At 36.9% G+C, this 12437-nt stretch overlaps 3 protein-coding genes across 6 annotated transcripts; 1 reads left to right on the top strand and 2 right to left on the bottom strand.

Annotated features, from left to right (window-relative positions):
• Positions 1 to 63: 63 nt before the first annotated feature.
• On the top strand, positions 64 to 4699 carry LOC109858343. Its single transcript, XM_020435485.1, has 5 exons — positions 64 to 377; positions 1175 to 1461; positions 2114 to 2425; positions 2926 to 3078; positions 3383 to 4699. Exons 1-5 carry the CDS (start codon positions 77 to 79, stop codon positions 3635 to 3637), a joined length of 1308 nt encoding a protein of 435 aa, XP_020291074.1. The 5' UTR covers positions 64 to 76; the 3' UTR covers positions 3638 to 4699.
• Positions 4170 to 7605, bottom strand: LOC109858327 (cytochrome P450 CYP12A2-like). The gene is made up of 7 exons (XM_020435457.1): positions 7346 to 7605; positions 6920 to 7116; positions 6508 to 6709; positions 6274 to 6430; positions 5672 to 5920; positions 5291 to 5497; positions 4170 to 5103 (listed from the first exon to the last, which is right to left on the bottom strand). The coding sequence occupies exons 1-7, from the start codon at positions 7603 to 7605 to the stop codon at positions 4996 to 4998; spliced, it is 1380 nt and encodes a 459-aa protein (XP_020291046.1). The 3' UTR covers positions 4170 to 4995.
• A 2077-nt stretch (positions 7606 to 9682) lies between these two features.
• LOC109858332 lies at positions 9683 to 11920 on the bottom strand. 4 transcript variants are annotated; one of them, XR_002250610.1, is made up of 7 exons: positions 11754 to 11905; positions 11537 to 11632; positions 11117 to 11369; positions 10916 to 11020; positions 10111 to 10394; positions 9777 to 9846; positions 9683 to 9701 (listed from the first exon to the last, which is right to left on the bottom strand). XR_002250610.1 is itself a non-coding variant. In XM_020435465.1 (6 exons), exons 2-6 carry the CDS (start codon positions 11609 to 11611, stop codon positions 9999 to 10001), a joined length of 744 nt encoding a protein of 247 aa, XP_020291054.1. In that variant the 5' UTR covers positions 11612 to 11632; positions 11754 to 11905; the 3' UTR covers positions 9878 to 9998. The 4 variants fall into 4 exon arrangements, 3 of the variants coding, with proteins under 3 accessions (XP_020291055.1, XP_020291053.1, XP_020291054.1); XM_020435465.1 differs by lacking the exons at positions 9683 to 9701; positions 9777 to 9846 and adding an exon at positions 9878 to 10025; XM_020435464.1 differs by lacking the exons at positions 9683 to 9701; positions 9777 to 9846 and having other exon boundaries at positions 9876 to 10394; positions 11754 to 11910.
• Positions 11921 to 12437: the final 517 nt, after the last annotated feature.

The following is a 12437-nucleotide window of genomic DNA, read 5'->3' as shown; positions in this document are numbered from 1 at the left end:
AATCGCGACGAGAGAGAGACACGCGATTATCATAAAAGTCAACGATGCACAGCTGATTTCAATCGCGCGAGGAATCATGGAGGACGCAGTGACGGTCGCGCTCGATTCCACGGTGAGAAGTCACAATTCAAGTCACTCGAAAGAGTCGAAGGACTCCGTGAACTCGGAGTCAAAGCCGGAGAGTTGTCTGGAGTCGAAACATTCCAAGGATGTCCTCATTCCGGAAAAGCAGCAACAGCAGCAGCAGCAGCACCACCATCATCATCATCAACAGCCGCCGAAGCGCTCGGAAGATCGGCAAGATCTGCGAGCGATCTCCGAGATCAAGGACGACTCGAATTTGCTCATGTTTACGTCCTGCGGACAATTGTTGCTCGGTGAGTGTCAGAGAAACAATTTTAAGCTTAAAACCGACACGATGTTCCGCGCATCAGTCGGGTCAGTTTTTTTTTTTTTTTTTTGAACATTACTTTTGAACTCGAACTTTTTCTCGAGAATGTTCTTTAAACGGACGCATGTATGCTCTCTACAAATACAATCCTTGTGTGTATGAAATTAATTAATTAAAACAATTAGTTTCGCAACGTGATATACAAGCAAGTAATTAAAGCGGCGATGTTACTGTGCGGCAAAATTCGTGCGTGCGTTTCGAGAAATCACGAAACGAAATGTATGTGTACATACATAAATCAGAAATCTGTACGTACGTAAGAGTGAAAACATTTCACTTAGAAAGTCGCGCAACAACATATTTTGCTCGATTGCGAGGCATAGCGCATGTCATTTTTGAAAAATCCACAATTTGTTACCTCGCTCGCGAATCCAGGACAAAACTGGTAACGCGCGATTGTTTCTCGTCGCGGTGCGTATTGCACGATATAACTGTCGTGCGAAAGCGGAGTTCGATTCTGCACGCGAAATTTCGCTCGTTAATCAAACGTCGCCGACGTGGTCAAACGATCGAGGATCGTTTATTTCAGGCATGAATGACTTCGCCTCAAGTAAAACGCGAAGTTAAAATTTAAAAAATCAAGAGCAGTCTATATAATATACAAAAATAATATAATAAATAATATCTGATAATTTATTTATATATTATAAAAAAAAAATATGTACGACTTTTCCAAAAAAAATCGAAGAAATCGATAATTTTGTGTTACTTTGCATTTTCCAGGTGTCGTTCTGGTAGTCTTTGGCGTTCTGGTGCTCGTCCACGGCGCCGCTTTGGGTGGTTCCGGTGCGGGACTTTGGGCGGGCGCGGGTGCCCTAGTTGCCGGTTCGCTAGGAGTGGTTGCAACTTTAGCAACGTCGTCCACCAAACCAAATTCTGCTTTCTCGTCAGCTCATCTCGCATCCAGCCTGATCGCTCTCGCCCTCTCGAACATGGCCGCCATAACAGCTCTGACGGCGGTTGTAAGGGATGCGCAGAGAACACCGGAAATGTCACTTCTCACCCTCTCGGTACGTCTTCTATATAATTGTCTGTTAAAAATAAGGACTCATTGTTGAAGTACGCGATATTTTGAAATTGGCTTAGTTAACGATTTTGTGATCCTCGCTCGCCGCATTTGTCAAAACGCCTCGCTGCGAATAATCGGCCGTGTTAGGCCGGCCGATCGGATTGACCGGTTTTGGCAAACATGGCTCATGCCCTGATGAAACCGTTTGACCGTCGGAGAAAGTTTCCAATGCCAAGGCTAAAACGCGGTCAGGTCTCGCCAGCACCATGAAATTCCACGGATCGCGCGGCTGTGGAACGTATAGGAAATTACCGTCGTGTGTAACTCGCGGGCAGATTTTGCGCTAAATACCCGAGTTAGCGCAAGCATTAGCGCGCGCGTTGTAATAAACATTTTTTCTCGTGAAATTCTGCTCTCGCGCAACTTGAAACTGTTGTTCGAATTATTGTTGCAATTTACTAAAAAAAAAAAAAAAGAAAAAAAAGAAAAAAAAAGAAAAAAAAACAATTTTGAAAATCGTAATATTCTTGTAGTTTTTAAAAATGTTTTTTATTTTTATGTTAACATTAGTTGCTATTTTTTTATGTACTTTTTTAATACAGCAATGAGATCAATAGATAGCTTGAAGGAGGAAATTCCTGTGTATGTTTCAGGTTGACAACAACAACGTGGTGGAGGTGGACGACGGCTTGGCCGGTTTGCTGGCGAGCATCGGCCTGCTGGTAGCTAGCGTAGCGGAGCTGCTGGTGTCCGGCTACAGCTGCCTGACCTTGACACCGAAATTGTGCGGCTGTTTGCGAGCGAACGCCGCGGACGAGACGGCATTGGCGAGCGACGGCCATCTGAAGACGCACAACATGGTCCACCAATGGGTCATCGCGCAGAATCACGTGCCCGCTAAGAACCAACAGCCGCCGTTCTACGTGGTGCGACCGATGACGATGCCGATGCATCCCATTATTCAAGTAAGCGACCTGTTCTTCTCCCATGACCTCTAACAATCGTTCGACCTTTCGTTTGGCCGGGATGACGGGAGAGTAGGGAGATAGGTCAGTGACACAAGCGCGCTAGAAAGTTCAAACCGAAGAGAAACTCCCGCAAGTGAAACTCTTTGCGCGCTTTATCGTATCCGAGTGTGCAACAACAAAAAACAAAATCTCGCATCGTGGAAAGACCAACGTGTATAAACGTGTTTATTGGAGCAAACGACATTTGTGACGGGATTGTTGCATAAGTCGCTTTGAAATAAATGAGAGAAATTACGTGAAGATATAAGGGACACACGGGTTTAGTTAATTGCGAATAATTGCATGTTGCTTGTAAAAAAAAGCATAATATATAAATAGCGCGCGAATTTTGTAACACACAACAAGCATCTCTCTGCACAGTTCTTGCGTTCGTAATGTCTGTAATAAGAAAGACGATGAATGACTGTAATATAAAAGGATGCCGCGCGCAATTACAGCCGCCGTACGGCATCTCAGCGGGGCCCGGCAACTTTCCGCCCGGAGGATTTGTGCCCGCTGGAACTCTTTCTATGCCCGCACCGACGCCGTACGCTGCCATGCCCGTTCTGCCCCACATGCCCGCTTACGCCGGACGACCACCGTCTCAATTGGTGAGATTTCGAGCATATAAAGCAGGCGAAATTCTAACACATCTTAATAAATTGGTGGCTGAAGTTACATTAAGTTTAATTTTAAATTTCTAAAATAAATAATTCAGCTGCGACATATATTAACAAGAACCAGACCTTCAATCAGAACTTTAATTCATTAAAAGAGACCATAGCTCGGCATACACACAAAAGATGTCGCACGAAAACATCTCCTTGGACACGTCTTTTAATGCACCTTCTGCTTTTTATTCTTTTTTACTAATTGCGAATGATAATCTGTTAGTAATCGATCATTTGAATTTAGTTACGTACCAAACACAAACGTCAGTCGAACGCGAACACGGAGGAATCGGAGAAAAAGCGGGAGACCAAGCACGAGTCGTCGTCGAAAAAGACGTCATCGATCGGCGGCGAGGATCAAGTAGATCTGGCACAGACCTATACGGGACTGGACAAGAAAATTTCCGAGGAATTTATTTCGATCGCAATGGATCCGGATAGAAAATCAAAGGCTTCGAGTCATCACGGCAGCGAAATCGGAACTACGAAAACATTTTGATGATTTCGATTGTTTGAAAGAGTTGTTTGTTTTTTTACGTATATTCGCGACTGTTCTGAGAATGATTTATTATTACTCCTATTCGTAGATTGTGTCACCAAATTCATCGCGAAGTGTGCAGAGAGAAAGATCGAGGTTGATTGCGAGAAACCTTTGCATTAATCAAATGTTAAAGCGTTTATCACATTGTTGGCGCGACATATCCCGAAATTAATTGTTGATCGTTGCTTCGAGTATCGTGAGCGCTTCCGTTTTTTTATTGAGTAATTTTACAAATGATAAAAAAAAACACTAAAACCAATATAACGTCTAAATAACTTACGCATAATGTATCTATAAAAAAAAACTTAGAAGAGTAACAAACACTTATATAGTTATATATTTTACATAGTAATATATATGAAGCTTTTACGTACATAAGTAGTTATATCTATTGTTCTTTGTTTTCGGAATATTGTCCGCTTCTACCACGGAAACGGACAAATTCTGTAGTTACCTGACAATTACCTGATGAACATACTCGATCTATTTGTTTTTTTTTTTTTTTTGTTTTTTTTCTTAAACTTCTTTGATAGAAGTTCAAATGTTTGCTATTAGATAATGCTTTTTTTGATGATTATAAAGATATTGATATTTCTATTTACGTCGCGAATAAAATTCATCTCGCGCGAGTAAAAAAAACGAACGACTGTATATTGCACTTTGTTGCGGGAACTATTGCAATAAATAAAATTACGATGTTATGTTACATTTTTCGTTTAATAGTCAGCTTTTTTTTTAATCTTATTTTTACAATGTACTAAATATGTTATGAATTTACATTACATAATTGTTATGTTGTACAGTCATGGCTTCTTGGCTCTTGCTTACAATAGCTTAATCACGGTTATGTATATAACATATATATTTAAATATATTTTGTTATATGATATCACACATTGCTTGAAATTAACGTTTGTCAAGCAGCATAATGTTCCGAGTAATGTAAAATTGCGCGCTTTGAAATATTAGCGCTGTGAAAAAAAAAAAAAGAGAACAGTCAATAAAGACACTTCTATCGAATTACAGGATACGTTTATTATCACTTGCGTTATTATTACTAATTTATAACATCATAGTTATTTCATAAAATCCCATTTGTAAATATTTGTTTTTCAGTGTTTAACTACGTCAACAAATGTATAACAGGTTATATATCAAGTAGTTGTTCACATAAAATAAAAAAACGTTTAGTATACTGGATAAAATACGCATGCGCAAGCTTTTTTTATATACGTTATTAATATGTTTGAAATAAATTTATGTCACAGTTGTTGAAAATATTCAAACGACGCGCCGGACTTGTATGAGACTAGTTTCTACACGTCAATGAGTTTGAATTGCATCGGCGACACTATCGTGTTTATTACTTGCGCCTCGAATTTGAGCGGCTCGTGATGCCATTCAATCCGGAAGTTTCGCACGACCTGAAAGAAACGCGCGCTCTTTTAATTGATCTGCTTCTTTTGTTTTTTTCTTTTCTACACACGTTTATCTCTGATAAAGATCTAGTTATCGTAATTGATCGATTACAGATTGTGCAGAAGCGCAACACAATACACACACACACACACACACACGGCACTAAAGATGTTTTATAAAAAATATACAAACTGCCAAGAGCAACGTCTGAAGTTCCATCTCGGCAAATCTCCGGCCAATGCACATACGAATACCGAATCCGAAGGGCATGTACGCAAACGGATGCGCTTTCTTGAATAATGAGTTCTCCCGCAACCATCGTCCGGGAAAGTACTTGTCCGGTTGCGGAAACTGCGTGGGATCCATCGAGATCAGCTGGTGGCAGGCGATAGTGTTAAACTGAAAGAGATACGAGCAAGGGCTGTTAAAGCGAGTAGGTTTTGTTTTATTTTTTTTTTTCTTGCACTCAGTGCTAAACTTCTCTTGCAAAGTTTTGTGCAATTAAAAATTTTTTTTTTTTTTTTACATTCCTATTATTACTCATGATAAAATGGTGAGAGAAAACAAACGTACTCCTGCTGGTATTCTGTATCCTCCTATGGAAACGTCCTGTCGCATGGTTCTCAGGACGCCACTGGTGACGGGTAACATTCGCATGGACTCCTTAATGCAGGCCTTCGCGTACCTGGATTGATTCAGGATGTCTATCGTAATGGGCGAGTCTTTGTCCGGTAACAGGGTCGTCACTTCTCTTCGCAGATGTTCCTGGACGTCTGGACTGATTGCGATGTGATACAGCAGACCAGCGGCCGTGTTGCCGACCTGCAGAAGATATTTGTTTACACTAATGGTCACATAATTGTTTTTCTCATAGAATTGATTTACTCCCACATGTAGTCGATGTTTAAAAAACATCAATGTTAACAAATATATTTTGTAATACATATATTAACAAATGTATCTTATGTATTTCTTCAACGAATATTTAATTATCTTTGTTTTTATCGCATTGAATATTATAATTATATATTATCAAAAAAATAAATTATATTAATTTATCAATTTATCTTATATAATAGAAAGAATCGCAGTTTCGTTTCAGGAGCTGTTTGTTCATCGATGTGTGTGTGTGCGCGTCGATAAGAAACGTCCACGGAGACAAATCTCGCAGTTACCGTATCAATGCCACCCATTAGCATGTCCAGCGCCATTGTGTGAGCCGTTCTCTCGTCAATGCGCAAAAGTTTCTGCAACACGCTACAATCTTGCGTATAGTTGTGCGTTTTCCATTGAAATTTCAGTTTAGCCTGCTCGATGTATTTTTGAGAAGTTCTAAAATGTAAATAAATAACGGTGAGCGCAGTATATTCGCGAGTACAGTCTGTTACATTCAAACGTATTTATTATACTCATTAATTGTGTCCAGCAAATGAAACAGTCGCTTTAGATCCGGTGTGTTGTAAACCTTCCACATTGACGGCAGATTTTCCAGACGGTGCAGCAAGTTGAAAATTTTAACCACGGAATTAATCATTACTTGCGGTTCCGAGTCCGGGGCAAGATTCCGATTTAAACAACCCAATCGGCAATTCAATGCGATCGTGCTCGAGCCTGTTGCAAAAATTATACATCGAAAACTTGTAAAAAAAATGTTGATCTCTCCGTCATCAGTTTCAAAACGTTTAGAATTAATTCACGGAGTTTATGTATGAACGCGATATTAATAATATAAAAAATTTATATACAAACGAAATGTTTTCATCTCTTATTCGGGTTGTCAAAATAAAAACTTTGAAACGTGCGACGCGTTTGCGCGCTTACACTCCAAAGACCACTTGAACAGTTCGTTCTTGAAGTTACTCGGTAATTCGTGAGTTTCGGGATTTCGCAACGCTCTCATCATCTTCACAAATTCGTAGGTCACCTCGCTAATCTGCGAGATGTGCGCTTCAATTGCCTGCGGTTGCATCATGTGCGCATTTACCTTGGTGCGTAACTCCTGCCACGGTTTTCCCTGACTGAAGGATGAAAAAAAAAAAAAAAAGAAAAACAAAACATCAGCGACAGTAGAAAAGACGGCGGCGCACACATTGCGCGCGTAATTGACGTATAATATTTTCCGACGCATATATTGCGGAAAATTGCACGAAAAAACGCAGAAAAAGTAAACAAAGCGAGACTTTGTTTTCGTTTTCTTTCTCTCGTCCCACGTTTCTTTCTTTCATCAATTATCATGTCTACTCTGACCTTACTGCGAGGCCGTACTGTCCACGATAGATATGTTCCCTGTTCTTGCGATAGCAAAGCAAGCTCTCCAAAGAGATCCTCATCGGCCATGGGCCGTCCGTGCGATACATGTTTTCGCACAGCTCCGGCGAGAACAGAAAGACACACGGTCGACGATTCAACAAGCCGTCCATTTTTACGATGTCGCCGTAATTCTTGCGCAGCGCGCGGAATTGCGTTACAATATCCATATTATCGAATTCGCCTGTTATCACGTTCATCACGTTTCATTTCGTTATCTCATCTCATTATGTCAATAAAAGTCGCACGAATTAAGTTCACGTTAAGATCAAAGTAAAAACAAAAACACACACACACTGGAATATAAAATATCACGTGTACATTACAACCCTTCGCGTACAGACATGGGTCTTTCAGACCTACTCAAAAATTTCAAGGTGTCTAGTAAAAAATAATTTTTTTAAACGCTTATATCTTCAAAACGTGAAATTTTTTCAAATTGTTTTTTTATCAACGCAGAATCGAATCAAATTTTCGATTCAAAACAACAAAATTGAAAAAAAATTGATTTCTCGCGATATTCGATTTTAAACTCGCGTGGAGTCTCACAGACAATTTGTAAAGAGTTATTTATACACGTATTCCTCTTATACAAACGTCGATGTTACAATGTCGAAACGACGGGACACGCGCGTGTGTTTGAATTTTACATTTAAATCTTTTCTCGAACAGTACGACTATAAATCGAGCAAATAAAAGTACCGGGCGTGAGAAGAAAGAATTTTCTTACCTATGTGAGGTATAAATCTAAACCAGTTGCCAAATAAAGGTATCGCTTTTGGGCCGGGAATATTCTCGGTTGGCTGCGCGTATTGCAACAACTCGACGTGTGTATTTTCGTCAAGCGCGATCGAAAATTTACTTTTCTTCGGTCTAGCGCGACGTTGCACATGCAATATCGTATGTAAGACGTTGAGAAATTTGACGCGCGTCATTTTAGTAGATTTATTGTGACTTTGTTCTATCCCGCAATTTCAAGAGATTCTAACTTTTGACCGGTTATACGTTTTTTGTTTTCGGTATTACTTTCTTGTTTGTCGCGCACCAAACAACAACTGACTCTTTTCTCGTTGTCTCTGATTTCGGCTTGCTTGTTTGTTTCTAACTTTGAACGTCATATCTACCTACCGTTTCGATGTCCCCCGATGTGTTATTGATAATGATTACGTTGAAGAAAAACATACAAATTGTACAACAGTTGGGAGATTTTATCACTTGCGATTAAATCACAATTTTGTGAAACCGTGATGAGGATTTTTAAAAGTAGTTTTATCACACAGTGATAATCTCTCAAATTCAATAGGAAACTGAACAAGCTCATAATATATGTATGTACATAAAAATATACATATATATATATTAGAGTATTGTATACATGTATATGTATTTATATTTATTTATTAACAAAAAAGTTCTTAGTAACAAACTTTGTATAATTGCATAAACAAGCAAATATTGATACGTATCACATTATCGATTTAATAAAAAATATTCCTACTTGTATATTTGCACAGTTTGTTTTACAATATTTTAATAGTTTGATACATCTTTCCTTCGAATCTGGTTCATAATGGGATCTTACGTCTATCTCAGATCTTACAAGTTCTTAGATGTTCTATTTGATAAAACGTCTCCAACATGACGATGTTAAATATTCGAGATTCGATTATATTGTACGGGTGAACATATATCGACCATATATTTCGAGAATCGACGATGGCAGAACACAAACCATCTAGCGCTGAATACGATGAAATAACAAAGCCGTCAAAAAGGCATATATATATATATAATACTTTTATATTGCTAGTCGCGTATCTTCGTAATGAGAGGCACGAGGCCCGAGAAAGAGACGCACGAAGTCCAAATATGGACATAGATAGTCGAGCGTCATTATGCGCAGGCGCATCTACTAAGCGAGTGCGAGCGAGACAAAGCATTGGAAAGTGAGACAGAAATAACGCGAGAAAGAAAAATGCTCAAACGTGCTTGAATGTTCATTCGCATATTTTGACATAAAATATCTCGTACATATTGTTTCAAATTTTCATAAAAATAAGTATTTTATCAATAATCTTCTTTTTCAGAAAAAAGAAACGACTGTGCAGAAGTAAATACATAAAAGGACGTACATAATAGATCAGATCAAATTGAATGTGAATTATAAGAAAAGGATAAAATAAAGATTGCACTGATGTCCACGCAGCTTATAGTCTTTTTGTATATATAAATAATACTTTAAAACACTCTTTTTTAAACTAATCAATGAATATAACTCTTTTTTAAATTTTTCTACCTGGAATTAATTAGAAAAAAATGTAATAGTAAAATCTGGAAAAAATTTTTTTAAGACTTAAAAATAAAATCTCACCTGTTATTTTATTTTTAGAGATGACAAAATGTGTTACAGTGGAATGTAATAAATGTCAATGAGCAACATGCTAAAACAATAGGATTAATCTAACTCTAATATTTATAATATTTATAATTTCAATTACATTAACATCATTATAAACAATCCTTTTAAGATTTTGTGCATGAAATACTAATATAAAATAATCAGAGTCTGTTTATTCTATTTTATTTAATTATTCTAGCACGATGTAGCTTGTCTCTGTGGCTAATCATGAAATAAATCCAAATAAATTCAACCATTTAATAATATTTTGATAGAATAATATTTTAATAATATTTTGATACTGTACCATTAAAGTGTCTGCATCTTCTTCTGACATTAATACTTCTTTACGCAAATGCGTTACCAATTTCTCTAAAGTAGTAATGCGTTTACACAGCGCTTGATTTTTTTTCTGCAGATTATGGATCAAATTACATTTCTCTTTATAGGTTTTGTTCACCATATTAATAACTCTTCGTGCTCTCTTAGGTGATGAAAAATCGGAAGTTGTAATTTCGGATATGTACCGAGGCTCTGCAAATCTCCGTTTCTTCGGAGTAGCATACAGCTTTTGCTGTTCGTTGTCATGACCTGTTATTAATAAAGCAACATGGATAACGTACAAACAAAAACAACTAAGAACGAAACAACTAAAAACGAATTAAGATATTGAGGTTCATGCAGTTAAAACTAATAATAAATTTCAAAGGTAATAAGAGCCGTTTGCTAGATGTTTTGCAGATAAATATATTTTTAAATATATTTATATTTTTAAGAGTGTAAATTCTTACACATTGTTTTTGAATTGAAATTTTCAATTCTTAAAACCCCATGTAAGATGCTTGATTTGCATCACATATATGAGAATACCCATTTTCTCTTCCCAATTAATTTTTTTCGCAATATAAGTTCTAAATTAATTGGAAAGGGGAAATAGGTATTCTCATATACGTGATGCAAATCAAGCATCCTACATGGTTTTAAGAATTGAAAATTTCAATTCAAAAACAATATGTAAGAATTTACACTCTTAAAAATATAAATATATTTAAAAACAACTAATTTTAGTATTTAGTATCCTCAATAAAACTAGTTAAAAGTTAAAAACTTACGTTTCTCTTGAATAACATCCTTAAATGTTGATGCAAACTCTGATTCCCTGACATTAGAAGTAACTGCTGTGAAAGTTGGAAGAGCATCAATCGAAGGCAATGATCCTATAAAACAATATGAATAATGGTGAATCAAAGCTGTTACAATTTTAGGTAATATTTACTAGCAACGTTAAAAAAAGTTAAAAGTTAAAAACTTACGTTTCTCTTGAATAACATTCTTGAATGTTGACTGGAACTGCAGTTTGGTAGCTGGACGATTTAGAACACCAACGGAAGGGACTGCTTCTGGTTTCAATAACCATTTCTTTTGGCACAGCAGATCCGTACTATGTCTATAGTCACTCTGTATAAAATGATCAGAGCATATGTATACATGCGTCACATTGTCCTTATCAGATAATTTGCAGGCATGCAACCATTGTGCTCGAATGCTCACTTCTTTTTTGGAAATCTGCAAATAATTATTTATCTCATCATGCTGTTAAATGTGTTATAAAATTTGCTTGATAATTTAACCTAACCATGTGTTGCAGCAAATGTAATAATATATGCAATTAAGTTAAATTAGAGAAAATAATAGCATTTTATAAATACACATTTTATGTCTAAGATATTTACTTGTGTATTGTAAAATTTGCATTTTTCGTTGCTTTCTTCTTGCACAAAAAACAAATTCGCACCATCGCGAACCATGTAGATTAATGAAATTATCGCCTGAAATTTGAAAAATCGCAATTTAGTTTTAGCTGCCGAATTTGCTATTATAGTACAAAATTGTGTGTTATAAGTATATAAAATTATATTCGCACATCTTATTATATACTTTATAGTTTACCTTTTCCTTCTTTAATTTTCTTGAAGTTTCTTTAATTCTTCGCAATTTTCACGTAACTGTTTCATACGATCACTAATATCACGTAGGTGCGTGATACGTATCACGGTGCATGTGATACGCATATCAACATGTTTTAAAAAATGTAAGCGCATGCTCACAAAGCAGTTGGACCTTGCGCGAGAGAGAGGCTACTATATTGTCTGCACCGTAACGTTTGGGCTTCAGGGTACCGATTGTGTATTTATGCGAAGTAGTGAAAATTACAAAAGTGAGAAAGTTTACTAGTTGTTGACTAATAAAATCACACAGATATTTTAGTAAATTTTCTCACTTTTGTCATTTTCACTACTTCGCATAAATACACAATCGGTACCCAGGTCGGCACCGTACTAGCAATATAGAAGTATTAAGCCCCTTGCACAATGGAAGGAATAGCAATAGCAATAGAAATAACACAGTTTTTAACACAGAATTTCAACTCGTCGGAAATTTTATCGCTATTGCTTATTCCGATTTTCTGATCTGCATTGATACATGTGTATTTTTGTATGTTAGATTCCGCTGTTCCTACCTTTATTTTTAAATATAAACTCTTTAAAACTTTTGTTATTTCTATCGTTATCGCTATTCCGTCCATTGTGCAAGAGGCTTTACATATATGCAAAAAGATGTTCGTTATGATTT

This window comes from Pseudomyrmex gracilis, unplaced genomic scaffold (genome assembly GCF_002006095.1).
Source record: "Pseudomyrmex gracilis isolate BER0280 unplaced genomic scaffold, ASM200609v1 scaffold_198, whole genome shotgun sequence".
NCBI classification, from domain to species: Eukaryota; Metazoa; Arthropoda; class Insecta; order Hymenoptera; family Formicidae; genus Pseudomyrmex; species Pseudomyrmex gracilis.
This window is presented reverse-complemented; position numbering and strand designations above follow the sequence as displayed.

Coding starts and splice junctions, on each gene's coding strand:
- LOC109858343 (XM_020435485.1), top strand. CDS start 77: ATGGAGGACGCAGTGACGGTCGCGCTCGATTCCACGGTGAGAAGTCAC. Junction 378..1,174: donor CTGCGGACAATTGTTGCTCG/GTGAGTGTCAGA, acceptor TGCATTTTCCAG/GTGTCGTTCTGGTAGTCTTT. Junction 2,426..2,925: donor CGATGCATCCCATTATTCAA/GTAAGCGACCTG, acceptor GCGCAATTACAG/CCGCCGTACGGCATCTCAGC.
- LOC109858327 (XM_020435457.1), bottom strand. CDS start 7,605: ATGAACGTGATAACAGGCGAATTCGATAATATGGATATTGTAACGCAA. Junction 7,117..7,345: donor CAGTACGGCCTCGCAGTAAG/GTCAGAGTAGAC, acceptor TTCATCCTTCAG/TCAGGGAAAACCGTGGCAGG. Junction 6,710..6,919: donor GTTCAAGTGGTCTTTGGAGT/GTAAGCGCGCAA, acceptor TTTTTGCAACAG/GCTCGAGCACGATCGCATTG.
- LOC109858332 (XM_020435464.1), bottom strand. CDS start 11,611: ATGGTTCGCGATGGTGCGAATTTGTTTTTTGTGCAAGAAGAAAGCAAC. Junction 11,370..11,536: donor GCAAATTTTACAATACACAA/GTAAATATCTTA, acceptor AATTATTTGCAG/ATTTCCAAAAAAGAAGTGAG. Junction 11,021..11,116: donor GAATGTTATTCAAGAGAAAC/GTAAGTTTTTAA, acceptor ATTGTTTTATAG/GATCATTGCCTTCGATTGAT.